We start from the raw sequence: 25,989 nt of genomic DNA on the forward strand, positions 1-25,989 counted from the left end.
TTGTGGGTTTGTTATCCGCCACTAAAGTTAGTGGTCCTTTGCCAAAAAACAAGGGCCTCACACACATGGGCAAATATCACCTGGAACACAACAGAGCCCAATGGAAAGGGTTCTTGTGCTATTAGAGCTTGTTCAGGGGTAAGGGAAGCCTCGTGTGGCACCTCTTGCAAAAGAGCGTATCAAAGACTCTCTGTCCAGTGCCCAGTGTGTACACACCACAAAGGGAGGCGTGGAATTCAGCCTTTACAGGCAGTTAGAGCTGACATTAAAATCTGGCTTATTGGCTAGAGAGCTGGAAACAGTGAGACGAACACGCTCCTAGAATGCAGACTTCTACAGGTGATTAGAGCCTGGGGTTCCACGCTTAGAAGGAAGCAAGCTCTTATTAAAAAATAACCACTGAGGTGAGGGTCAGTGTAATGACACAATGCCCGAATTACCGGCCATAGCGAAGCCCAGTTAGTGATGCCCGAACGCTACCCCGGGACCAAGGTCATAGAGATAAGAGGACACAGGGTGCTCATAGCAGGATTAGGAATAAGGGTGTCGGTACTGAGTGATGCATAACAGTGAAGTCGTGGTAGAAACAGAAAAAAGATTAGTGGGTAGGGTGATATGGGAAGGAGGCATCATCTGGAAGACGAGGGGCCAGATAGGAAGCGTGCTAGAGAAGGGGACAGCAACAGGGAATCAGGAGGCAACTGGCAAGGCAGACTGGCATGTATAAGGAAGACGGCATGGTACGGGCATGGAGCTAGGTAGTGCGGAAGGCTGGAGACGTCAAGAGGAAGAGAAGATCCAAGCCTTACCAGCAAGGAAGGCCCATCTACTAACTAATGGGAGAGCTACTTCTTACCTGCCGCAGTTACTAATAATTTATATTGTTATCAGGGATGTAATTTCACCAAATTGCCAGGAGTAGCGGAAGTGACATCACCCGACTGTTGACCTCTGATGACATCACAGGAAGTGATGTCATTTGACCCCACCCTAAAGTGACATCATGGTAAGTGATGGAACACAACCATTCACCCCTTGGCAAAACAGGAAGTGGTATCACATAGCATTGTTCCTAAGTACACTACGAAAAATATGGTTACAATATCACTATAGTTTGATATAAATTTCATAGAATAATGGATCATCATATGTATAGTTAAATATCAGTGTGTACAGGCCCACACTATATGGTTACACTATCACTATAGTGTGATGTACATTTCATACAAGAATGGGTCGCCATATGCATCGTTAAGATCTGTGTGTAAACCCATATTAAAAAATTACTGTGAATGCAAGCAGACTTCCATGACCAAATGATAATGATGTGTTATTATATAGCACTTACGCTTAAGCGCTTTATACAGAACAAATATACACCCAATATCACTCAACCTTTGTTGGTACTCATTTATCGACCTCAGAAGGATGAAAGGCTTCGTTGAAACGTTTAAGAACAGACTAAATCAGTGACTCACCCCCTGAAGTGTGCCTGAAATAAACCTTTAATGAGTCGAGCAATTATAGAATTCGAGAAAAACAAATGATTTGTTCTTCCTATTCTTTCTTATTTAGGGTCAGTGCTGAAACCCTTTGTGTTTTTAAGAGGCCTGAGCAAGAAAGCCGCCCACTGCAGAAATATAGAGCCACATTGTGCTGGCCACAGCCCAGGAGCTTACGTTTAAAACAATGAATGATTTTTTTTTTTTATGTTTCTTTTTTAGGGTTAGCAAGGGAGAACTCACGGGTCGCATCGGCAACCCCTGGCAACCCCCAAATGACGTCCCTGATTGTTATCAATCCAGTTATTTTATTTTATATTGCTGTATAGTGTCTATAAAAATACATACAATTCTTATTTATGCAAAACTCCACAGAATACGTCATACAACGTAGCACACAACAATTTAAAGAAATATGCCTGCATGCCGACATTATCCATTCCATTCAATCAATGATAGTCCAGTCCTGGTTTTAATGTAAAGTTTAAACCAGTACTGGAATAACGTCTCCCGAATGGAATGGATAATGTTGGGATGTATGAATATATTTCAAAATATTGTTTTAAGTGAAAAATAAAAAACACGGGTATATCGTAAAACAACCAGGTAGACGCACATAACAGGACAGTTAAAAACAAAATGGGAAATCATCAGCCAGTGCGGGGCGAGTGAAGGTGGCATGGTAGGTAGCGGAGTGAAGACGGCATGGGAGGTAGCGGAGTGAAGGCGGCCTGGGAGGTAGCGGAGTGAAGACGGCATGGGAGGCAGCGGAGTGAAGGCGGCATGGGAGGCAGCGGAGTGAAGGCGGCATGGGAGGCAGCGGAGTGAAGACGGCATGGGAGGCAGCGGAGTGAAGACGGCATGGGAGGTAGCGGAGTGAAGGTGGCCTGGGAGGTAGCGGAGTGATGGCGGCCTCGGAGGTAGAGGAGTGAAGAGGGCATGAGAGGTAGCGGAATGAAGGCGGCATGGGAGGTAGTGGAATGAAGGCTGCATGGGAGGTAGCAGAATGAAGGCTGCATGGGAGGTAGCAGAATGAAGGCGCCTGGGAGGTAGCGGACTGAAGGCGGCCTGGGAGGTAGCGGAGTCAAGGCGGCCTGGGAGGTAGCGGAGTCAAGGCGGCCTGGGAGGTAGCGGAGTGAAGGCAGCATGGGAGGTAGTGGAATGAAGGCTGCATGGGAGGTAGCGGAATGAAGGCGCCTGGGAGGTAGCGGACTGAAGGCGGCCTCGGAGGTAGAGGAGTGAAGAGGGCATGAGAGGTAGCGGAATGAAGGCGGCATGGGAGGTAGCGGAATGAAGGCGGCATGGGAGGTAGTGGAATGAAGGCTGCATGGGAGGTAGCAGAATGAAGGCGCCTGGGAGGTAGCGGACTGAAGGCGGCCTGGGAGGTAGCGGAGTCAAGGCGGCCTGGGAGGTAGCGGAGTGAAGGCAGCATGGGAGGTAGCGGAGTGAAGGCAGCATGGGAGGTAGCGGAGTGAAGGCGGCATGGGAGGTAGCGGAGTAAAGGCGGCATGGGAGGTAGCGGAGTAAAGGCGGCATGGGAGGCAGCAGAGTAAAGGCGGCATGGGAGGCAGCGGAGTGAAGGCAGCATGGGAGGTAGCGGAGTGAAGACGGCATGGGAGGTAGCGGAGTGAAGACGACATGGGAGGTAGCAGAGTGAAGGCAGCCTGGGAGGCACCAGAGTGAAGGTGGGCTGGGAGGTAGCGGGGTGAAGGCGGCCTGGGAGGTAGCGGGGTGAAGGCGGCCTGGGAGGTAGCGGGGTGAAGGCGGCCTGGGAGGTAGCGGGGTGAAGGCGGCCTGGGAGGTAGAGGAGTGAAGACGGCATAGGAGGTAGAGAAGTGAAGACGGCATGGGAAATAGCGGAGTGAAGACGACATGGGAGGTAGCGGAGTGAAGGCGGCATGGGAGGCACCAGAGTGAAGGTGGCCTGGGAGGTAGCAGAGTGAAGGTGGCCTGGGAGGTAGCGGGGTGAAGGTGGCCTGGGAGGTAGCGGGGTGAAGGTGGCCTGGGAGGTAGAGGAGTGAAGACGGCATGGGAAATAGCGGAGTGAAGGCAGCCTGGGAGGTAGTGGAATGAAGGCTGCATGGGAGGTAGCAGAATGAAGGCGCCTGGGAGGTAGCGGACTGAAGGCGGCCTGGGAGGTAGCGGAGTGAAAGCGGCCTGGGAGGTAGCGGAATGAAGACGGCATGGGAGGTAGCGGAGTGAAGGCAGCATGGGAGGTAGCGGAGTAAAGGCGGCATGGGAGGTAGCGGAGTAAAGGCGGCATGGGAAGTAGCGGAGTAAAGGCGGCATGGGAGGTAGCGGAGTAAAGGCGGCATGGGAGGCAGCAGAGTAAAGGCGGCATGGGAGGCAGCAGAGTAAAGGCGACATGGGAGGCAGCGGAGTGAAGGCAGCATGGGAGGTAGCAGAGTGAAGACGGCATGGGAGGTAGCAGAGTGAAGACGGCATGGGAGGTAGCAGAGTGAAGACGACATGGGAGGTAGCAGAGTGAAGACGACATGGGAGGTAGCGGAGTGAAGGCGGCCTGGGAGGCACCAGAGTGAAGGTGGGCTGGGAGGTAGCGGAGTGAAGGCGGCCTGGGAGGTAGCGGGGTGAAGGCGGCCTGGGAGGTAGCGGGGTGAAGGCGGCCTGGGAGGTAGAGGGGTGAAGGCGGCCTGGGAGGTAGAGGAGTGAAGACGGCATGGGAAATAGCGGAGTGAAGACGACATGGGAGGTAGCGGAGTGAAGGCGGCATGGGAGGCACCAGAGTGAAGGTGGCCTGGGAGGTAGCAGAGTGAAGGCGGCCTCGGAGGTAGCGGAGTGAAGGCGGCCTGGGAGGTAGCGGAGTGAAGGTGGCCTGGGAGGTAGAGGAGTGAAGACGGCATGGGAAATAGCGGAATGAAGGCGGCATGGGAGGCACCAGAGTGAAGGTGGCCTGGGAGGTAGCAGAGTGAAGGTGGCCTGGGAGGCACCGGAGTGAAAGTGGCCTGGGAGGAAGCGCGGTGAAGGCGGCCTCGGAGGTAGAGGAGTGAAGACGGCATGAGAGGTAGCGGAATGAAGGCGGCATGGGAGGTAGCGGAATGAAGGCTGCATGGGAGGTAGCAGAGTGAAGGTGGCCTGGGAGGTAGCGGAGTGAAGGCAGCCTGGGAGGTAGCGGAGTGAAGGCAGCCTGGGAGGTAGCAGGATGAAGGCGGCCTGGGAGCCACTGGAGTGAAGGTGGCCTGGGAGGTAGCGGGGTGAAGGTGACCTCGGAGGTAGAGGAGTGAAGACGGCATGGGAGGTAGCGGAATGAAGGCGACATGGGAGGTAGCAGAATGAAGGCGACATGGGAGGTAGCAGAATGAAGGCTGCATGGGAGGTAGCGGAGTGAAGGTGGCCTGGGAGGTACGGAGTGAAGGCGGCATGGGAGGTAGCGGAGTGAAGGCGGCATGGGAGGTAGCGGAGTGAAGGCGGTATGGGAGGTAGTGGAATGAAGGCGGCCTGGGAGGTAGAGGAGTGAAGGCGGCCTGGGAGGTAGAGGAATGAAGACAGCATGGGAGGTAGCGGAGTGAAGGTGGCCTGGGAGGTAGCCGAGTGAAGGCAGCCTGGGAGGTAGCGGAGTGAAGGCGGCATGAGAGGTAGCTGAGTGAAGGCGGCATGAGAGGTAGCTGAGTGAAGGCAGCATGGGAGGTAGCGGAGTGAAGGCGGCATGGGAGGTAGCGGAGTGAAGGCGGCATGGGAGGTAGCGGAGTGAAGGCGGCATTGGAGGAAGCGGAGTGAAGGTGACCTCGGAGGTAGAGGAGTGAAGACGGCATGGGAGGTAGCGGAATGAAGGCGACATGGGAGGTAGCAGAATGAAGGCTGCATGGGAGGTAGCGGAATGAAGGCGGCCAGGGAGGTAGAGGAGTGAAGGCGGCCTGGGAGGTAGAGGAATGAAGACAGCATGGGAGGTATCGGAGTGAAGGTGGCCTGGGAGGTAGCCGAGTGAAGGCAGCCTGGGAGGTAGCGGAGTGAAGGCGGCATGGGAGGTAGCGGAGTGAAGGCGGCATGGGAGGTAGCGGAGTGAAGGCGGCATGGGAGGTAGTGGAATGAAGGCGGCCTGGGAGGTAGAGGAGTGAAGGCGGCCTGGGAGGTAGAGGAATGAAGACAGCATGGGAGGTAGCGGAGTGAAGGTGGCCTGGGAGGTAGCCGAGTGAAGGCAGCCTGGGAGGTAGCGGAGTGAAGGCGGCATGAGAGGTAGCTGAGTGAAGGCGGCATGGGAGGTAGAGGAGTGAAGGCAGCATGGGAGGTAGAGGAGTGAAGGCAGCATGGGAGGTAGAGGAGTGAAGGCAGCATGGGAGGTAGCGGAGTGAAGGCGGCATGGGAGGTAGCGGAGTGAAGGCGGCATGGGAGGTAGCAGAGTGAAGGCAGCCTGGGAGGCACCAGAGTGAAGGTGGGCTGGGAGGTAGCGGGGTGAAGGTGGGCTGGGAGGTAGCGGGGTGAAGGCGGCCTGGGAGGTAGCGGGGTGAAGGCGGCCTGGGAGGTAGCGGGGTGAAGGCGGCCTGGGAGGTAGCGGGGTGAAGGCGGCCTGGGAGGTAGAGGAGTGAAGACGGCATAGGAGGTAGAGAAGTGAAGACGGCATGGGAAATAGCGGAGTGAAGACGACATGGGAGGTAGCGGAGTGAAGGCGGCATGGGAGGCACCAGAGTGAAGGTGGCCTGGGAGGTAGCAGAGTGAAGGTGGCCTGGGAGGTAGCGGGGTGAAGGTGGCCTGGGAGGTAGCGGGGTGAAGGTGGCCTGGGAGGTAGAGGAGTGAAGACGGCATGGGAAATAGCGGAGTGAAGGCAGCCTGGGAGGTAGTGGAATGAAGGCTGCATGGGAGGTAGCAGAATGAAGGCGCCTGGGAGGTAGCGGACTGAAGGCGGCCTGGGAGGTAGCGGAGTGAAAGCGGCCTGGGAGGTAGCGGAATGAAGACGGCATGGGAGGTAGCGGAGTGAAGGCAGCATGGGAGGTAGCGGAGTAAAGGCGGCATGGGAAGTAGTGGAGTAAAGGCGGCATGGGAGGTAGCGGAGTAAAGGCGGCATGGGAGGCAGCAGAGTAAAGGCGGCATGGGAGGCAGCAGAGTAAAGGCGACATGGGAGGCAGCGGAGTGAAGGCAGCATGGGAGGTAGCAGAGTGAAGACGGCATGGGAGGTAGCAGAGTGAAGACGGCATGGGAGGTAGCAGAGTGAAGACGACATGGGAGGTAGCGGAGTGAAGGCGGCCTGGGAGGCACCAGAGTGAAGGTGGGCTGGGAGGTAGCGGAGTGAAGGCGGCCTGGGAGGTAGCGGGGTGAAGGCGGCCTGGGAGGTAGCGGGGTGAAGGCGGCCTGGGAGGTAGAGGGGTGAAGGCGGCCTGGGAGGTAGAGGGGTGAAGGCGGCCTGGGAGGTAGAGGAGTGAAGACGGCATGGGAAATAGCGGAGTGAAGACGACATGGGAGGTAGCGGAGTGAAGGCGGCATGGGAGGCACCAGAGTGAAGGTGGCCTGGGAGGTAGCAGAGTGAAGGCGGCCTCGGAGGTAGCGGAGTGAAGGCGGCCTGGGAGGTAGCGGAGTGAAGGTGGCCTGGGAGGTAGAGGAGTGAAGACGGCATGGGAAATAGCGGAATGAAGGCGGCATGGGAGGCACCAGAGTGAAGGTGGCCTGGGAGGTAGCAGAGTGAAGGTGGCCTGGGAGGTACCGGAGAGAAAGTGGCCTGGGAGGAAGCGCGGTGAAGGCGGCCTCGGAGGTAGAGGAGTGAAGACGGCATGAGAGGTAGCGGAATGAAGGCGGCATGGGAGGTAGCGGAATGAAGGCTGCATGGGAGGTAGCAAAGTGAAGGTGGCCTGGGAGGTAGCGGAGTGAAGGCAGCCTGGGAGGTAGCGGAGTGAAGGCAGCCTGGGAGGTAGCAGGATGAAGGCGGCCTGGGAGCCACTGGAGTGAAGGTGGCCTGGGAGGTAGCGGGGTGAAGGTGACCTCGGAGGTAGAGGAGTGAAGACGGCATGGGAGGTAGCGGAATGAAGGCGACATGGGAGGTAGCGGAATGAAGGCGACATGGGAGGTAGCAGAATGAAGGCTGCATGGGAGGTAGCGGAGTGAAGGTGGCCTGGGAGGTACGGAGTGAAGGCGGCATGGGAGGTAGCGGAGTGAAGGCGGCATGGGAGGTAGCGGAGTGAAGGCGGTATGGGAGGTAGTGGAATGAAGGCGGCCTGGGAGGTAGAGGAGTGAAGGCGGCCTGGGAGGTAGAGGAATGAAGACAGCATGGGAGGTAGCGGAGTGAAGGTGGCCTGGGAGGTAGCCGAGTGAAGGCAGCCTGGGAGGTAGCGGAGTGAAGGCGGCATGAGAGGTAGCTGAGTGAAGGCGGCATGGGAGGTAGCGGAGTGAAGGCAGCATGGGAGGTAGCGGAGTGAAGGCGGCATGGGAGGTAGCGGAGTGAAGGCGGCATGGGAGGTAGCGGAGTGAAGGCGGCATTGGAGGAAGCGGAGTGAAGGTGACCTCGGAGGTAGAGGAGTGAAGACGGCATGGGAGGTAGCGGAATGAAGGCGACATGGGAGGTAGCAGAATGAAGGCTGCATGGGAGGTAGCGGAATGAAGGCGGCCAGGGAGGTAGAGGAGTGAAGGCGGCCTGGGAGGTAGAGGAATGAAGACAGCATGGGAGGTATCGGAGTGAAGGTGGCCTGGGAGGTAGCCGAGTGAAGGCAGCCTGGGAGGTAGCGGAGTGAAGGCGGCATGGGAGGTAGCGGAGTGAAGGCGGCATGGGAGGTAGCGGAGTGAAGGCGGCATGGGAGGTAGTGGAATGAAGGCGGCCTGGGAGGTAGAGGAGTGAAGGCGGCCTGGGAGGTAGAGGAATGAAGACAGCATGGGAGGTAGCGGAGTGAAGGTGGCCTGGGAGGTAGCCGAGTGAAGGCAGCCTGGGAGGTAGCGGAGTGAAGGCGGCATGAGAGGTAGCTGAGTGAAGGCGGCATGAGAGGTAGAGGAGTGAAGGCAGCATGGGAGGTAGAGGAGTGAAGGCAGCATGGGAGGTAGCGGAGTGAAGGCGGCATGGGAGGTAGCGGAGTGAAGGCGGCATGGGAGGTAGCGGAGTGAAGGCGGCATTGGAGGAAGCGGAGTGAAGGTGACCTCGGAGGTAGAGGAGTGAAGACGGCATGGGAGGTAGCGGAATGAAGGCGACATGGGAGGTAGCAGAATGAAGGCTGCATGGGAGGTAGCGGAATGAAGGCGGCCAGGGAGGTAGAGGAGTGAAGGCGGCCTGGGAGGTAGAGGAATGAAGACAGCATGGGAGGTATCGGAGTGAAGGTGGCCTGGGAGGTAGCCGAGTGAAGGCAGCCTGGGAGGTAGCGGAGTGAAGGCGGCATTGGAGGAAGCGGAGTGAAGGTGACCTCGGAGGTAGCGGAGTGAAGGCGGCATGGGAGGTAGTGGAATGAAGGCGACATGGGAGGTAGAGGAGTGAAGGCGGCCTGGGAGGTAGAGGAATGAAGACAGCATGGGAGGTAGCGGAGTGAAGGTGGCCTGGGAGGTAGCCGAGTGAAGGCAGCCTGGGAGGTAGCGGAGTGAAGGCGGCATGAGAGGTAGCTGAGTGAAGGCGGCATGGGAGGTAGAGGAGTGAAGGCAGCATGGGAGGTAGAGGAGTGAAGGCAGCATGGGAGGTAGCGGAGTGAAGGCGGCATGGGAGGTAGCGGAGTGAAGGCGGCATGGGAGGTAGCGGAGTGAAGGCGGCATTGGAGGAAGCGGAGTGAAGGTGACCTCGGAGGTAGAGGAGTGAAGACGGCATGGGAGGTAGCGGAATGAAGGCGACATGGGAGGTAGCAGAATGAAGGCTGCATGGGAGGTAGCGGAATGAAGGCGGCCAGGGAGGTAGAGGAGTGAAGGCGGCCTGGGAGGTAGAGGAATGAAGACAGCATGGGAGGTATCGGAGTGAAGGTGGCCTGGGAGGTAGCCGAGTGAAGGCAGCCTGGGAGGTACCGGAGTGAAGGCGGCATGGGAGGTAGCGGAGTGAAGGCGGCATGGGAGGTAGCGGAGTGAAGGCGGCATGGGAGGTAGCGGAGTGAAGGCGGCATGGGAGGTAGCGGAGTGAAGGCGGCATGGGAGGTAGCGGAGTGAAGGCGGCATGGGAGGTAGTGGGAGGAGGTGAGAGCAAGTGTACAGGTGGGGTGAAAGCACACCCAGAAGAGGGTGGAATGGAGGGTAAGGTGGGCAAAAGGAGGAGCAGATTGAGTGGTTTGAAATGTAATGGTGGCATAACACTTTAAAGGTGGAAATGAATACACGTTCGACGCATTCGGGAAATAAATCGTTCACTGCAGTGGTTTTCATGACATCATATTCATTCGGGTTCATTCATGTTGTTCTAATGGTTCAACCCGTGATTTGTGAATGTATTCGTTTTTGTTCATTGGGGACCAGAATGATTGAAAACAAACAGGGCGTCATTTTAAGAAAAATACAAATTGCATGAAGCGCACCCCTAAACGTTCACACTTATGAGCTCCTTGGGTCAAATGTTCCACTTTTTCGAGGCGAAATGCAAAAGTAAAAGTGAAAAAGAGGGCTAAATAGACTTTTATTCTTTACTTTGTGCAAATATCGCCTGAGATGTACACTTTTTGCAGGCAGAGTTTACTTCACTGGCAGGTGCCACGGGCACGCGTAAAGCGAAGTGCTCAAGACGGCGGAGGAGGAAATCATGGCGGAGACGTGAACTCCGCTCAATGCCGGTCTGTAGCTCAATTATTGCTTACTGAAATGAGGGTATTTATTGAGAGCGCCCCGAGCTTCAGGAAGCAATGGGGCGCTTTACAAGTCATAGGGGCAGGACACAGTGAGTGAACTGAGATGTAATGGAGTGGGGAGCTAACAACCAGTGGGGGGGGCAATTGACTGCCGGGGGCCTACAAGTAACCAGGGGAGGAAACAGTGAGGAACAGATCACCCAGTCTCAGGTGGGGTGTGGAGGGTGAGTACACCTAGGTGTTAAGGAGGAGCCCTTTCTGGAAGAGGAGGGTCGTGAGCTCCTTCCTGAACTTTACAAGTGAAGGAGCAAGTCCAATGTTAATGGGGAGGAGTTCCAGAGTCTTGGGGTGTAGACAGAGAAGACCTGTCTTCTGGTTCTTTCCTTCCTGCACCGGCGGAGTTCAAGTCTGCACAGGTCCTTACTTCTGGTGGATCGCAGGCCTCCGGAGATGCTGAGTTTCTCAGTGAGGTCAAGTCTGCACAGGTCCTTACTTCTGGTGGATCGCAGGCCTCCGGAGATGCTGAGTTTCTCAGTGAGGTCAAGTCTGCACAGGTCTTTACTTCTGGTGGATGGCAGGCCTCAGGAGATGCTGAGTTTCTCAGTGAGGTCAAGTCTGCACAGGTCTTTACTTCTGCTGGATGGCAGGCCTCAGGAGATGCTGAGTTTCTCAGTGAGGTCAAGTCTGCACATGTCCTTACTTCTGCTGGACCGCAGGCCTCCGGAGATGCTGAGTTTCTCAGTGAGGTCAAGTCTGCACAGGTCTTTACTTCTGCTGGACGGCAGGCCTCAGGAGATGCTGAGTTTCTCAGTGAGGTCAAGTCTGCACATGTCCTTACTTCTGCTGGACGGCAGGCCTCCGGAGATGCTGAGTTTCTCAGTGAGGTCAAGTCTGCACAGGTCTTTACTTCTGCTGGACCGCAGGCCTCAGGAGATGCTGAGTTTCTCAGTGAGGTCAAGTCTGCACATGTCTTTACTTCTGCTGGACCGCAGGCCTCCGGAGATGCTGAGTTTCTCAGTGAGGTCAAGTCTGCACAGGTCTTTACTTCTGCTGGATCGCAGGCCTCAGGAGATGCTGAGTTTCTCAGTGAGGTCAAGTCTGCACATGTCCTTACTTCTGCTGGACCGCAGGCCTCCGGAGATGCTGAGTTTCTCAGTGAGGTCAAGTCTGCACAGGTCTTTACTTCTGCTGGATCGCAGGCCTCAGGAGATGCTGAGTTTCTCAGTGAGGTCAAGTCTGCACATGTCCTTACTTCTGCTGGTTCGCAGGCCTCTGGAGATGCTGGGTTTCTCAGTGAGGCAGCTTGGGGACTTCAGGGAGAGAGCCTTGTAGATGATGCAGCTGACACCTGAGTCAGCATGAAAATGAGGCACAGTGAAAAATGGAGGCGTAAAAGCAGCAGGCCTTGCTTTTATGACTCCGGTTTCCACACCACTTAGTGTAGTGTGATCCGCATTGCATCAGTGTCCTGACGTATACGGGCCTGGGTGTTGTCCATGTACTTCTGGATTTCTGTTGCACGGGCCGACGCGAGGGATGGTTCAGGAAGGGCTCTGCAGCATAGTTTCTGTAAAGGATCCCACTATGCCCAGTCTGACTAGTAATCTGCAGCTGTGCAGAAAGCCTCAGAACCAGTATATAGCATTCCCAGACATTCCCACCCACCCTCTGAGCATATCTGAAAAGGTGTTTGTGGTTGACCATGTCATAATCTTCCGAAAGTCCAGAAAAATCAATGGGGCCTGATGGCCTTCATCCATGGCCGCGACGAGGCCCTCTCTTTTAACCATTATTCCTGTTTCCAGTCCTATAATAATAATCATTTATTATTACCGCAGAAGTACCGAACAAGTACTGTTTGCTGTGTTTGCCGGCTGCGCTGACCCAAGGATTGTGCTCCACCACTTTTTTCGCCAGCACACGAGGAGGACGTCTGCTACTGTCACACAGACTTTTGCCTGACTTCCTGTCCGACGAGGTGACTGTTTATATTTCCACCTTCCCAATTACAGCTGAATACGCTGTTTACTTCCGTTACTCCCTTATTGTGCCCAACTGTGCACAGTGTGCCCAACTAGTGTGCCCAATTAGCTCAGCACTTGATCATTGGCAGCATTAAGATACAGACATTAATTTGACCTTGGGAGGGAGAGGGTTTGTCTTGTGTCATCTACTTACCCTTCTAAAGTATACCTCTTACTTGCATTTTTTGTCTAGATCACTTCCGGTTTGAGAAGTCCCGCCCCTTTGGGCTCTGACATGCATCTCTGTGAGCATAACATCCCGCCTGACCACGCACAGTGCGCGCACCGCAGAAGTACCGAGCAAGTACTGTTTGCTGTTCGCGGTTTGCGGTGCAGCGGTCAACGGCATTGCTCCATACTTTGAAGCAGCATGGGCTTCTGATTGTATATGAGTCCATTCTTTAAGGTAATGGTCAATAGTTTACGTAGTGGGCGCAAGTTAAATACCCCCATTTCGTCCAAAGGGTCCATACCAAACCGCTCCAAACTGCAAAAAGCTAAGGGGGGTCTTCCCATTGACCTTCCGGCAATGGAGTTACTAGAGAACTTGTCTGAAGCTACTTCCTCCATTGTGATTTCTCCTCCCCAGGACATGGAGCTAAAATCTAGTGTGGACCCGAAAATACAGGAATCATGCAGTGATATAACTGACGCCTCAATTAATATGGGGCTTGCTGATCCCTCTAAAATGATTCTCGCCCCTCAAATCGCTGCTGAAATTAACCCTATAGGGTCTTGCTTATCTGACCCAGTAAACCAACCTTTGGGGTTTCCCTATGGAACTGAGCCGCAACTAAGTGATGTTGTACTTTCAAATATGTCTCAAGGGGCCTTTTTGCCATTGGCAGCCACAAAGTTCACTGATACTCCCATAGCCGAGTCTTTTTCAGCCCCTGGTGGTGGCTCTTTCGAAGCCAAGGTGGCCAACTCTAGCTCACCAAGAGGTTGAATGGACGATAGCGCAAACCTGGATGATAGCATTGTGAGAGCTGCCATCAAAAAGGAAATGGGTGTTGAGTGCTTCAATCATCACTTGACTGATTTCTCTACCCTTCCTCTGATGATCGAAACTGATTTAGGAAGATGTATCAGATTATCCCACGAACCTTCCTCACCTGTCATACAAAGGAAATATGGGGGGGGGATCATACAGCTCTTCCTAACCAGGGTTTAAACTACCCTTACCTAGCCCCCAATCAACCCACCGCGTTATACGAGGGGGCTGTAAATGGGAGCTCCTCTTCCTCACTTAGACCCTCCAATAAGACTCTCCCAGCACAACTTAACAGCTCTCCTATTTTCATAAAACAACAAACTCAATCACCTCATGTTGCTTACCCTTAGGATTGCGCCCATCCATTACAATCAGTGGATTTGGGGTGTGCAAATGACACCACGCATACACCGAATCCCTTGCCTCCAATGGATTTACCGTTTAATCCCGTTTAATCCAGAGGCTTTTCCAATAATTACACGAATATTGAATTTACTCGACAAAGGCCATGAACGTACTCATGAAGAAGTTAGATTTCTTCAATTACAAAACACTGAAATGTCTTCTAAAATAAACAAGATCAAAGGCCTGCTCTTTGCGCGTAATGCAATTTCAGTCTTAAGCTCAAATCACCTAACTTCTGTTGTATCTAGTGATAAATGCACTCAAACAAAAACACTTGCGGAAATTGTTTTGAATAGTCCAATACCTCTGCAACCGTTACCAATAGCTCTGAACTCTATACTAGCACAACTAGTTGCATCAAATGCAGCCAATATTGAAAAACTATTGATGGTGGTCAAAGAGGTTCATCCTACAATTACAACTCCTTCCACTCCAAATAATGATCATGTTCAACCCCCTTTTGAGTGCCCAAAGATATCATTTCCTGATAGTCCTTCTGCCCTCACAAATCTAATCGATCTCTCTGACAATGAGATTGACCGGAATTCTGTGTGTGACAAGCCTGATGCAGCGAGTTACCCCTGTGCAACCCTTCCAGTTGTCCTCAATAGAAAACAAAAAAGAGCACTGATAAGAGTTGAAAAACGCAAAGGGGCCGATAAAAGAATTAAACAAAAAGCTGAAAAAAAATCAGAGCACTCCCAAACTTGATCGCCATAACTCTAATATAAAAGGGATATGCAACTTATCAGGAGGTGAGGGCATCATTGACCTGAACCAGCTAAATGCTGAGTGCAAAGCAGTGCTCAACCTTTCTGATCCCTCGATGTCTATCCCTGTCGCAGCAGAGTCCAGACAAAAAGAGGAATGCACAAAAGCTGCCAGGGCAATGTCGAATTTGTCTCCCAAAAAAAAAAATGGCATCGAAGATCGCTTTGAGTAAAGGCAAGGAACTTATAACTTCATTGCCTCCAACTGAAGACTCTCAATCGGTTTCCAAACAAGCTACGCTTTCAAACTTTTACCCTATATTAGCCTCAAAGAAAACTGAGTTATACATGGCTTGTGCAATGATGAGGCTACACAAATTCAGGTGAAACCCCAATCCCAAATGACAAAGGTGACTGTTCACACTCCCAATGCCAACTCGAGCAACAACGTTGATATTCCAGACAAAAGAGTTACTAAATCGCTGTCTGCAGATCTGAGTCAAGAGCTGCATAGTGAGAATTCGAGGTCCACCCCTCCAACGGTTGATTGTTCTCCGATGAAAAACAGCGCCAATAATGCAGCTTTGGCCAAGTCGCCTGATGAGCTTAAATCAGCTGTTGCGATGGGTTGGGAAAGCGACATAGAGCACCATGGCAAAGCTAGGCTAAATCGATCCTACTTCACTTTAACTTTGCAAGCGATCCCAGCCCTAAAAATGATTAGATCAGATGACATTGACTGGGTCAAACTTGCATCCGTGAATAATAACAAAATGATCTGTAGATACAATTCGCCTCTTGTCATGAAGTTAATTTGGGAACAAAAGGATGATCTGCTCTCAATAGGGTTAGTACTGATGCTATTCTACTCTATTGATGATGCAGAAATCTTTGTCAATACCCAAATCACTGTAGTCCAGAGTCCTTCCGCCTTGAAAGATCAAGGAGGATCTCTAGGACTTGATGCTAATACTCTCACGCAATTGTTGGCGATTGTATCCGCCCTTAAGGGTATTCAATCACTTGGCTCTACTTCGGCTCCCTCAAATCCAAATGCAGGTCTGATAGGACACTCTTAGCTCGGATGAGTGATTAATTGTCTCATGGAATCCATGTGGCTTAAACAACTTTAGAGCTTGGATTAACAAAGAGAGTGGTCCTCAGCCAGACGTTGTTTTCCTACAGGAAACTATGTGTCGATCTCTATTCACAATTGAGGGTTTCCATGTTTTTTCACACAAGGCTTTGCATGGTTTGTTGGGGTGACCCTCAGGAGGGATAGCCATCTTGATAAATACTTTATGTAAAAGTGCTGCTAAGTATATAAGCTGTACCCATGGTCTTTTGTCTGTTGAGCTAACCCCTGATGATTTGCCCAATACTCTCTTTTTGCTGATTTGTGTCTACTGGAATAGATTGTCTTCAACTCTCGATTCTATCATAGATGACGTAAATTTAGTATTGGAAACTGCAATTGCACTCAATCCATTGTTAAAAATAATTGTTGATGGTGATTTTAATGCCTTTTGCTACAATGTCTTACAAAGTAAAATTGGTCTGGCTCCCAATTACTCTGTCTCTTCCGCAAGAAACGGGCAAACTTGGTTAGACTTTTTCCTAGAATGGGATATTCAACCAGCCCCTGTGATTCTTAATCCATACAATTATACTTGGCACAGAGGCAAGTGCAAATCATTGATTGATTTTTTTTAATCTCCTCCTGCTTATACCCAATCATTGATTCGGTCATTATTTCCAACCCAAAATTTGGTGATCATATGCTAATTAGTTTAATTGTACACCTACCATTTGCCCGATTCGCTGCGACTCCTAGCCTAACCCTAATAGAGCCTGATAGACAGTCTTTGTCTGTTCGTTGGAGTCCGAAAGTTTGTCGGAATCTTTTGAAAAGGATTGCTGCTGATCATAATATTGTTACTCGTCTTGGGGACTGTTCTTTTTCTTTATCCAAAATAGAACTTAACAACGTGAAACGCATACAATTTCATTTAATGGAAATCGCCCTAAATGCTCAGCCCACGGTTTCACCTAATTTGAGTCATGCTCACAAATACAATGCTTCAGTAGCTGAACTAAAAAGAGAAAAAAATTGCTCCATTAAAGAGACAATAAGTTCCACGTCTCATGCTATCTCAATAACATCAGTGATTAATAAAATCAAGAAAACTTATAAAAATAAAATTAAACTTTTGAAAATCTCTATGTATGTTGCCGACAACCAAAATATGTTTTACCATCTGTTGAAACACGACACTAGACATACATGGTCACTACTGCGCTGCATAAAATCTGCTCAGCACTCTGACCCTCAATCTGTAATTTCTGCTGATGTTTGGACCAATTACATCAAGCTGAAATTCCAGTTGCCTGATCGTTTTGTCTTTATTAAAGGTAGCCACCCAGTGGTCACTTGTAGTACAACCTCTAGATGAACGACCGACGACATCATTGATGCAATCGGCAAACTTAACAGCTCTAAAGCGCCTGGCCCCGATGGGCTACCTCCATGCGTATACAAATCGGATCCCATTTTTTGGGCACATTTATTGAAGATCCATTTTGACTTGATTCTCCAAACTGGCCTCATCCCATCGTCGTGGTATTCAGCACATATAATTCCTATTTACAAGAAAGGTCCACCTGAGCTTCCTTGTAACCATCATCCAATTGCGCTTACTGATGGATCTTCTAAGATCTTTTCACTACTACTTCTGCAGGAACTACAAGCCTTTAGCGTGCAAAACAATCTATTGTCTATCTATCAGGTAGGCTTCAGAAAATATATTGGCTGTCCCCTTAATGCCACTATCCTAGCGCATCTTCAAGCACAAATTGCTAGCTCGCATATGGGGCCTGTTTACATGGCCAGCTTGGATTTGACAGCAGCTTTCGATAGTGTAATTCGAGAACTTCTCTGGGCCAAATTGATCGATCTTGGCAACCCCACTCTTTGGTCGCTTTGATTGCCTTGTTGCACCTTCATACGACCTACCGTATACGCTTAAATCGTAACGGTGCGCTAACAAATTCTATCAGCACCGAAATTGGAGTGAAGCAAGGCTGCAACATGGTGGCAGTCCTTTTTAATTTGTACCTGCAGGGCATAGATTCACTCTGGAAAGACCAGATTGTCTTCCCAGCCAAATTAGGGCCTATTAGGCTCGATTGGATTGGTTTTGCAGATGATTTGTTATTATTTGATCGTACCCCCTTTGGCCTCCAAAAATAACTTGATTTGTTTGCAGATTTCGTGAATAATCTTACAGTCAATCCTGCGAAATCTTTCATTCTAACTTTTTTGAAGGCTGTTGCAAAGTAAACAAATTTTCATGGTTCCTACAAGGCGCCGCTCTTTCCTACTCTTCTTCTATTCGTTATTTAGGTTATCCGTTGACTGACTCGTATTCTTTACGCATGTGGCAAACTTTCCTCAATAATAAAGCGAAAACGTTGTCCTCACAAATGAAAATCATTTATCATAAATATTGTCTATTTTCTTTATTGCCTCTCATTCAGTTTTACCTGCTTAAAGTTGAACCATGTCTCCTATACCCCTTAGACATGTGCTTATACAACATTGATTCCTTTCTTGATATACTTCAGGGCAAATTGTGGAAGTCTGCATTGGGTTTAGCTCAATCTATCCCAAATGTATTTATTTGCCATGAAATTAATTTGCTCCCGCTATCCGCAAAAAGAAACTGGCGGAACATAAAAAACTATATTAAGATGGTTTATCCACCTAAAAACACTTTATATGTTGAGCTCAATAAATTACTGGACAACCCGTGTATCCTTTCGCTGAAAACCACCACTGATAAATTGAATTCCATTTTGGAATCAATCAATGAAACTCCAAAAAGCATGACTCTGTTTCTTCCAGCACAAAAAAAAGAATATGACCTTTATCACTGGTGCACATTGACTGATACGATGGGAACTTACCCGTCCTATTCAGAATATAACAGGTTTCGAAGGAAATGGGGAGATCGATCCTTTTATTTAATTCAATTTCCTTCGCTTTAGGTAGGAAAATCTTGCTTCGTTTCCGCCTAAACCAGTTTCATACACTTGTAAAAACTAAAAACTGGAATAGAACAATTCTAACAAATTGCTCAATCTTGTGCCGTTTCTGTGGTGTTGCAGAGGCAGATGAAACACTCAAACACATAGTTATTTACTGCCCTTTCTTTGCATCATCCCGTTTAAGAATTTTTGATCTTGATGTTCAGAATCAGTCAAGTATTAGTATGGAATCACTCTGGAATCGATGCATGGGTAGCACACGTCTTTCCTTTACTTTAAAGTTGATTGAGCTCTTGACAATTATTGATTCAAATTTAAATGAATTTTTACCATGAGTAATATGAAGAGAAAGAACTAAAATTGAGGTGTTGTTTATTTTTATACGAAAGTTCGTTTTAAAAACTGTTTTTCTTTTCCTTTATGTTTAATGTCATTTTTAACAAATTTCTACTATGATTCATTTTTTAATTTGTTCCATTTTTCTTTCACATCATTGTTTAAATGAAATTGTATAACTTGTAATAATTTCTTTTTGATTCCTCTGTACAAAAAAAAAAATAAAAATAAAATGATTGTAAAGGTTTGTATAAACCAAACACAATAAATAAAATAAAAAAATAATAATTTATTTCTTTTATAGAGGTACCCAGCCATAGGTCTCAGAAGACATTATTATCCCACAAAGTGGTACTCAAATTATCAACCACTGAATGATGAAATTCTGAGTTGACCCTTGCCGGATTCGAACCTGCCAGAGCAGGCTGCGCACAGATATCAGGAATGAGTGCTTAGCTCACTGTGCTATCTAACCAGCTATCTTAAAAGGAATAAAGCCAGATTGCCTGTCATGATTACTTTTATTCTCCAGAAGTTTAGATAAGTCCGGAAGGTTAGATAGAGGACCAGAATTTGCCCGCATTTTGGAATCAGACATAGGGATTAAAAGTTAGGGGTGATTGTTGTTTGTTGAACCCATTCGAAGGGATGCATTCACGATCTCTGCGATGTCTGATCTAAGTGATGTGAACCTTGCGTAGAAGGTTGGACAGGGTCCTATGGTGAGTTTAGCCCTGAGTACTTGCCCCGGCCGTCGAACACAGGTTTGAAGCTGGTGAATTTTGCACACTCTTTCGAGTTCCTTAAATTTCTGGGTAGATTGCTGGGATGAATCATAAAATGTGGCAGGTGAGTGCTGCTGGAACTTATGAACATGTACACATCTTTCTAAAAAAAACGAAGGTACATTCCCTGAGATGACCTTGAAACAACATGAATTGGCATTTTCTTTAGCACACTTTTAAAATGTCTATTTCCCGTTTAAGGCCTGGTCGTAATAAGATGATAGAAATATTTATCTGCATAGGCTGAAACACAGCTAGTCGATATTTCCAGTGCAGTCTAAAGCAAAGGTCTGATGCTTTGGACTACGAATCCCATGTTTCTGCAACATTCAGTATGCTGCCTAGGCCTGATGGGATTGTAGTCCAAAGCATCAGAAAAGCCTTAGGTGGCAGCCCCATGGCCTAAGGTCACTGTAGGCGCAAGTCTCAACTAAGAGGCTTCAGAGGCACCAATGGACATACATCCTAATTATAATGTTTGTTAGTGCATTGGATGCCTAAACAAAACTTGTGACATGTTTCACGATCATTTTACAAGTTCTGAAGGAGCAAAAGTGCAGTGTCAGTGCAAGGTGTAAGCCGTTCACACCTCACTTTTAAACTTTAGGACATTTTCATTTTAGGTACAGGTATTAAAGGGGCACGAAGAGGAAATACGATTTCCTCCATGCACTCCTTCCCTGCCACCCGGTGTAACCCCTTCCATGCAGGCATTAAAACAACAGATTCCTATGAGATGCGCTTGCTAATAGCAAAATAGACGGATTCTATTTAATCCATGTTAAAAGCCATTTGTAAAGTGAAATTTCAAGGTAGAATTTACATTTTGTAAATGTGGAAAATGTTTGCTCCTTGCTTTTACACAAAACGTCAAGGCAGAGACAGGGTGCCGGACATCGAGGCAGAGACAGGGTGCCGGACATCGAGGCAGAGACAGGGTGCCGGACATCGAGGCAGAGACAGGGTGCCGGACATCGAGGCAGAGACAGGGTGCCGGACATCGAGACAGAGACAGGGCGCCAGACATCGAGGCAGAGACACGGTGCCAGACATCGAGGCAGAGACAGGGTGCCAGACATCGAGGCAGAGACAGGGTGCCAGACATCGAGGCAGAGACAGGGTGCCAGACATCGAGGCAGAGACAGGGTGCAGAAATCGAGGCAGAGACAGGGTGCCGGACATCGAGGCAGAGACAGGGTGCCGGACATCGAGGCAGAGACAGGGTGCCGGACATCGAGGCAGAGACAGGGTGCCGGACATCGATCAGAGACAGGGTGCAGGACATGGAGGCAGAGACAGGGTGCAGGACATAGAGGCAGAGACAGGGTGCAGGACATAGAGGCAGAGACAGGGTGCAGGACATAGAGGCAGAGACAGGGTGCAGGACATAGAGGCAGAGACAGGGTGCCAGACATCGAGGCAGAGACAGGGTGCCAGACATCGAGGCAGAGACAGGGTGCTAGACTTCGAGGCAGAGACAGGGTGCCGGACATCGAGGCAGAGACAGGGTGCCGGACATCGAGGCAGAGACAGGGTGCCGGACATCGAGGCAGAGACAGGGTGCCGGACATCGAGGCAGAGACAGGGTGCCGGACATCGAGGCAGAGACAGGGTGCCGGACATCGAGGCAGAGACAGGGTGCCGGACATCGAGGCAGAGACAGGGTGCCGGACTTCGAGGCAGAGACAGGGTGCTAGACATCGAGGCAGAGACAGGGTGCTAGACATCGAGGCAGAGACAGGGTGCTAGACATCGAGGCAGAGACAGGGTGCCGGACATCGAGGCAGAGACAGGGTGCCGGACATCGAGGCAGAGACAGGGTGCCGGACATCAAGGCAGAGACAGGGTGCCGGACATCGAGGCAGAGACAGGGTGCCGGACATCGAGGCAGAGACAGGGTGCTGGACTTCGAGGCAGAGACAGGGTGCTGGACTTCGAGGCAGAGACAGGGTGCTGGACTTCGAGGCAGAGACAGGGTGCTGGACATCGAGGCAGAGACAAAATAAAGGAGCAATAGAAATAAAGGTTTGGCCTTTCAATCAAGGAGCCAGAAAGAGAAACAGTGGAACAGGTACTTAAAGAGGTAAAGCAGGACAAAAGGCCACGTAAGGATTGAGAACCAGAGAGCTTGAAGGGAAAAACAAAGGGAGAAAAGGATTACAGAGAAAACAGAGGAAGGCTGAAGATACAAGAGAGCTGAGGCACGGCTGATGGAAAGAGCGAGCAAGTGAGTGAGTAGTTTCTGACTCAGTGAGTTAGTAAGTAACTGAGTGAGATGTGTGCTGAATGAGTGGTGTGAGACTGAGTGTGCGAGTGAGTGGATTTTTCTTATGCCGTCTCCACACTTACATCAATGTCCACGTTGCTGATGAGTTGAGCAGCGATGTCAGTGCATCCTTGAGCCAGGGCCTCCTCGGGCATTTGAGAATCTGCGTACCAGTCCCGATCCGTTGTGTGGGCATATGTACCCGAAGGAGAGGCGTGCTGTACACGTGTGGTGGTCACAATTCCAACTGATTTTCCTGAACAGAGAGATCACAAAAAAGTAACTGAATGTGAAGAGAGGGTAAGGAAAGGCTGTGGGAAGAGAGTTCAGACATAAGCAAATGTATAGGAGAAGAGAGTAAGGGAAGAAGGAGTATAGGGAGATCAGACATAGGTAACTGTATGAGAAGGGTGTAAGGACAGAATGGGTATAGGGAGATCAGACATGTTCAACTATGTATAAGAAGGGGGTAAGGGACGAATGGGTACAGGGAGACCCAAGATAGGTAACTGTGTAAAAGAAGGGGGTAAAGGAAGAGTCGGTATAGGGAGATCAAACATACGTAACTGTGTATGAGAACATGGTAAGGGAAGAATAGGTATAGGGAGCTCAGACATAGGTAACTGTGTATGAGAATAGGCTAAGGTAAGTATGGGTATAGGGAGATCAGACATAGGTAGCTGTTTATGAGAAGAGGGTATAGGGAAGAATGGGTAAAGGGAGATCAGACATTGCTAACTGTGTATGAGAAGAGGATGAGAGAAGAAGAGGTATAGGGAGATCATAGATACGTAACTGTGTATAATAAGGGTGTAAGAGAAGAATGGGTATAGGGAGATACTCTTTTCTCATACACAGTTACCTATAGCTTATCTCCCTATACCCATTCTTCCCTTACACCCTTATTATACACAGTTATGTACGTATGATCTCCCTATACCCCTTCTTCTCTTATCCTCTTCTCATGCACAGTTAGCAATGTCTGATCTCCCTATACCCATTCTTCCCTATACCCTCGTCTCATAAACAGCGACCTATGTCTGATCTCCCTATACCCGTACTTCCCTTAGCCTATTCTCATACAGTTTTTTTTTTTTAAATATATTTGTATTTTATTTTTTAAGGTCAAACAAACACACTACAACTGTTTCAAAACATAGAAAGCATCATATTCCAACACATTTTCAAACTCCCCAACTCCCCCCTCCCCCTTTAAACTAGAGCCAGTTCTCACATATCATTTACAGGAATATCACTGGGTGGCACGCTACCTAGACTGCCATCAACCGGGTCCTCTGTCTCGTTGTCACCCTGGTGAGGGTTTGCCAACGAGGCCACCAATTGCCGCCAGGCCAGCAAGGGCCCTACTTCTTCTTCGCCCCCCCCCCCCTGGTGACCGCTTCAAACCAGACTACGGATTCAGCTTCCGCCCATCTCAAGAGGTCTGTCCACCACAACTCCACCATAGGTCTATGGACCGCCTTCCAGCCCATGGCAATCCTACGTTTGGCCAAGACATAGGCCAGGTCCTTCATCTTGCTTATGTGTTTCAAATGCCGGGGTCTAGGGAATAGTCGAAGCAAGCATGACCAGGCCGATTCCACATCCAGCACCCCCCCCCCCCACCAGCCAGTTTCGTCTTGACCTCGTTCCAAAATCTATGCACCTCCGGGCAAGCCCAAAACATGTGTAGCAGTCCCGTGTTCACCTCCCCACACCTGGGGCATTGCTGTATAGCTGATCCCCCAAACTTTGCAATCTTCCCGGGGGTTAAATAAGCCCTGTGGGTAACATACAATTGAAGCTGTTGGAATCTCGCGTTACGGGACACCTTTTTATGGTACCTCTGGGCCCGTTCCCACTGCCCATCTGTCATGTGTCCTCCCACCTCCTCCTTCCAATCTTGTCTCAATTGGAGCAACTCCTTCCCTGCCCTTGCTCGCAGGAGCTCATATATCCTCGATATTTCGTGCCCGCCCTCTGATACATCATACATGGTTTCCAGGGAGGAGTCTGGATCCTCCGCGAGCACTGTCTCCGGCCATCTTTCTCTAGTCTTTTTCACCAGCCTAGTGTAGGTTATATATTGGCCACCATGTACTCCCGTCTCTTCCTGCAGCCGCTGAAAGTCCACCGCCTCCCCTTCCTGCCATATGTCCCCGAGGGTGGCTAGGCCTACCTGTTCCCAGTATCTGTGGACCGATTCAAGTAGTTGAGAGTCGCTCCCACACAGAGCCGCCAAAGGGGCCTGCTGGGAGTATGGTTCCGAGTCCCCCCCAATCTTCCATGTCCTGTGCCAGATCTCCCAGCCCAACCTCAGTAGCCGCCCCTTGCCCACCAGTTTATCTCTGCCCAACCACACCACTTCCATCAGAAAGTATGGGGCTGTATCTTCGCGCAGGAGCCTGGCTTCCGCCAAATCTTCAGTCGAGAGCCACCTGGCCACGTACTGCAGCTGCCCCGCCAGGTATTAGAGTTCGAAGTTAGGCAGGTCTATCCCCCCCCTGTCACACAGGTTCTGGAGCTTCCACAGAGCCACCCTATTCCTAGAGCTGCCCCACACAAAACCCCTACACACGCTGTGAAGTTTCGCGAATAGGCTCCTGGGTATCAGAAACAGGACGTTTATAAAGAAGTGCAAGAGTCTAGGCAGGATCACCATCTTGAGCAAGGCCGCCCTCCCCGTCATGGTCAGGGGCAATCTGGACCAGAATACCATACTGTTCTTAATCCCCTCTATCGCCTTTTCCGTGTTGTGCTTGTGTTCTGTCTCGATCTTGTGATAAATGTTTATTCCCAAATACCTAAATGTTACGGGCTGCCATGGTATTGGCAGAACAGGCAGCCTCTGCACCGGGACATTCCTATATCTACCCAAAGAGAACAGGCTGGACTTTCCAGGGTTCACCAATATACCGGAGAGGATGGCGTACCGTTCTATCACCTCTAGGACGTACTGTAGGTTTTCTTCTGGGTAGCGCAAATAAAGGAGCATATCATCCGCATATAATGGTATCAGATGCTCTCCACTGGCCGTGTTTATGCCCACCTCCCCATATTGTTGACGCAGGCATATTGCCAGCGGCTCCAATGTCAGTATATACAGCATAGGTGAGCAGGGACATCCCTGTCTGGTCCCCCTGCCCAGTTGCCAAGAATCTGAGACCGTGGACCCTGTCTTGACCCTCGCCATCGGGGTGCTGTAAAACAAGTGTACCCATCTGAGGTATCCGGGTCCCACTCCGTACCCCTTCAGGACCGCTTTCAGCCAGGGCCATCGTACCGAGTCGAAGGCCTTGACCGCGTCTAACGACACTATAGCCAGCTCGCCCGTGTCCTCCTCAGTTTGGTCTATGACGTGGTGTAGCCTCCGGTGGTTATCGGTGATGTTCCTACCCGGAACATATCCCGTCTGATCTGGGTGTATCAGTTTCTTAATCACCCTCTTCAGTCTATTAGCCAGCACCGCCGTGAGTATTTTGCTGTCCTGGTTTAGCATGGACAACGGTCTGTAAGACCCGCGCTCCACGGCCGGCTTGCCTGGTTTCAGGAGTGGGATGATTATAGCCTCACGGAGGGACAATGGGAGTTCTCTCTTCTCATAGGCCTCGTTGAAAGTGGCAAGCAGTGGCTGGAGCAACTCTTGCTGGTATGTTTTGTAGAACTCGCTGGGCAGCCCATCCGAACCTGGCGCCTTACAAGTGGGCAAGTTCCGAATCACTACCTCCAGCTCATCCGAGGTGACGGGTGCGTCCAACTCAGAACGTTCTAGATCATCTAAGGTGGCCAGCTCAATATCCCCCAATGTGTCTAGTATGTCTTGGCCCATATCCTCCCCCGTGTCCTCATACAAGTGTCTGTAAAACTTAAGGAATTCCTCATTTACCTCTTTCTGGGTGTTGCATATGCTACCTCCTTCGCCCTGAATCTCACTAATCACCGAGCGGGGGGTCTCACTCTTGTACAGCCAAGTCAGCAATCTGCCCGGCTTGTCGCCCCCTGCGTGTATCCTCTCCGTATATTTCCTGTAGCTGAGTCTGCACAGTCTGTCCCAGAGTGCACTGCAGGACAACTGTAGCTCCTCTACTTTGGTTCTGTTATCATGAGCGGTGCTCACGCAACGCGTGAGCTCCTCTAGCTCCCTTTCCACCTCCCGGAGCTCCCTTTCGACCCCCCCCCTGTAGCCCCTTAACTTGGGAAATAGCTACCCCACGCACCACCACCTTAAACGCTTCCCACAAT

General features: G+C 50.4%; 1 protein-coding gene across 1 annotated transcript in view; it reads right to left on the reverse strand.

Moving 5' to 3' along the window:
* Positions 1-25,989, reverse strand: part of LOC138493127 (intestinal-type alkaline phosphatase-like) — a 233,907-nt gene that overhangs the window by 84,731 nt on the left and 123,187 nt on the right. The window contains exon 5 of the mRNA XM_069620328.1: positions 21,831-22,003. Within this exon, the coding sequence (XP_069476429.1) occupies positions 21,831-22,003 (173 nt within the window). The remainder of the gene's footprint in view (positions 1-21,830; positions 22,004-25,989) is intronic.

This window comes from Ambystoma mexicanum, chromosome 10 (genome assembly GCF_040938575.1).
Source record: "Ambystoma mexicanum isolate Mex_15411 chromosome 10, UKY_AmexF1_1, whole genome shotgun sequence".
Taxonomy (NCBI): Eukaryota; Metazoa; Chordata; class Amphibia; order Caudata; family Ambystomatidae; genus Ambystoma; species Ambystoma mexicanum.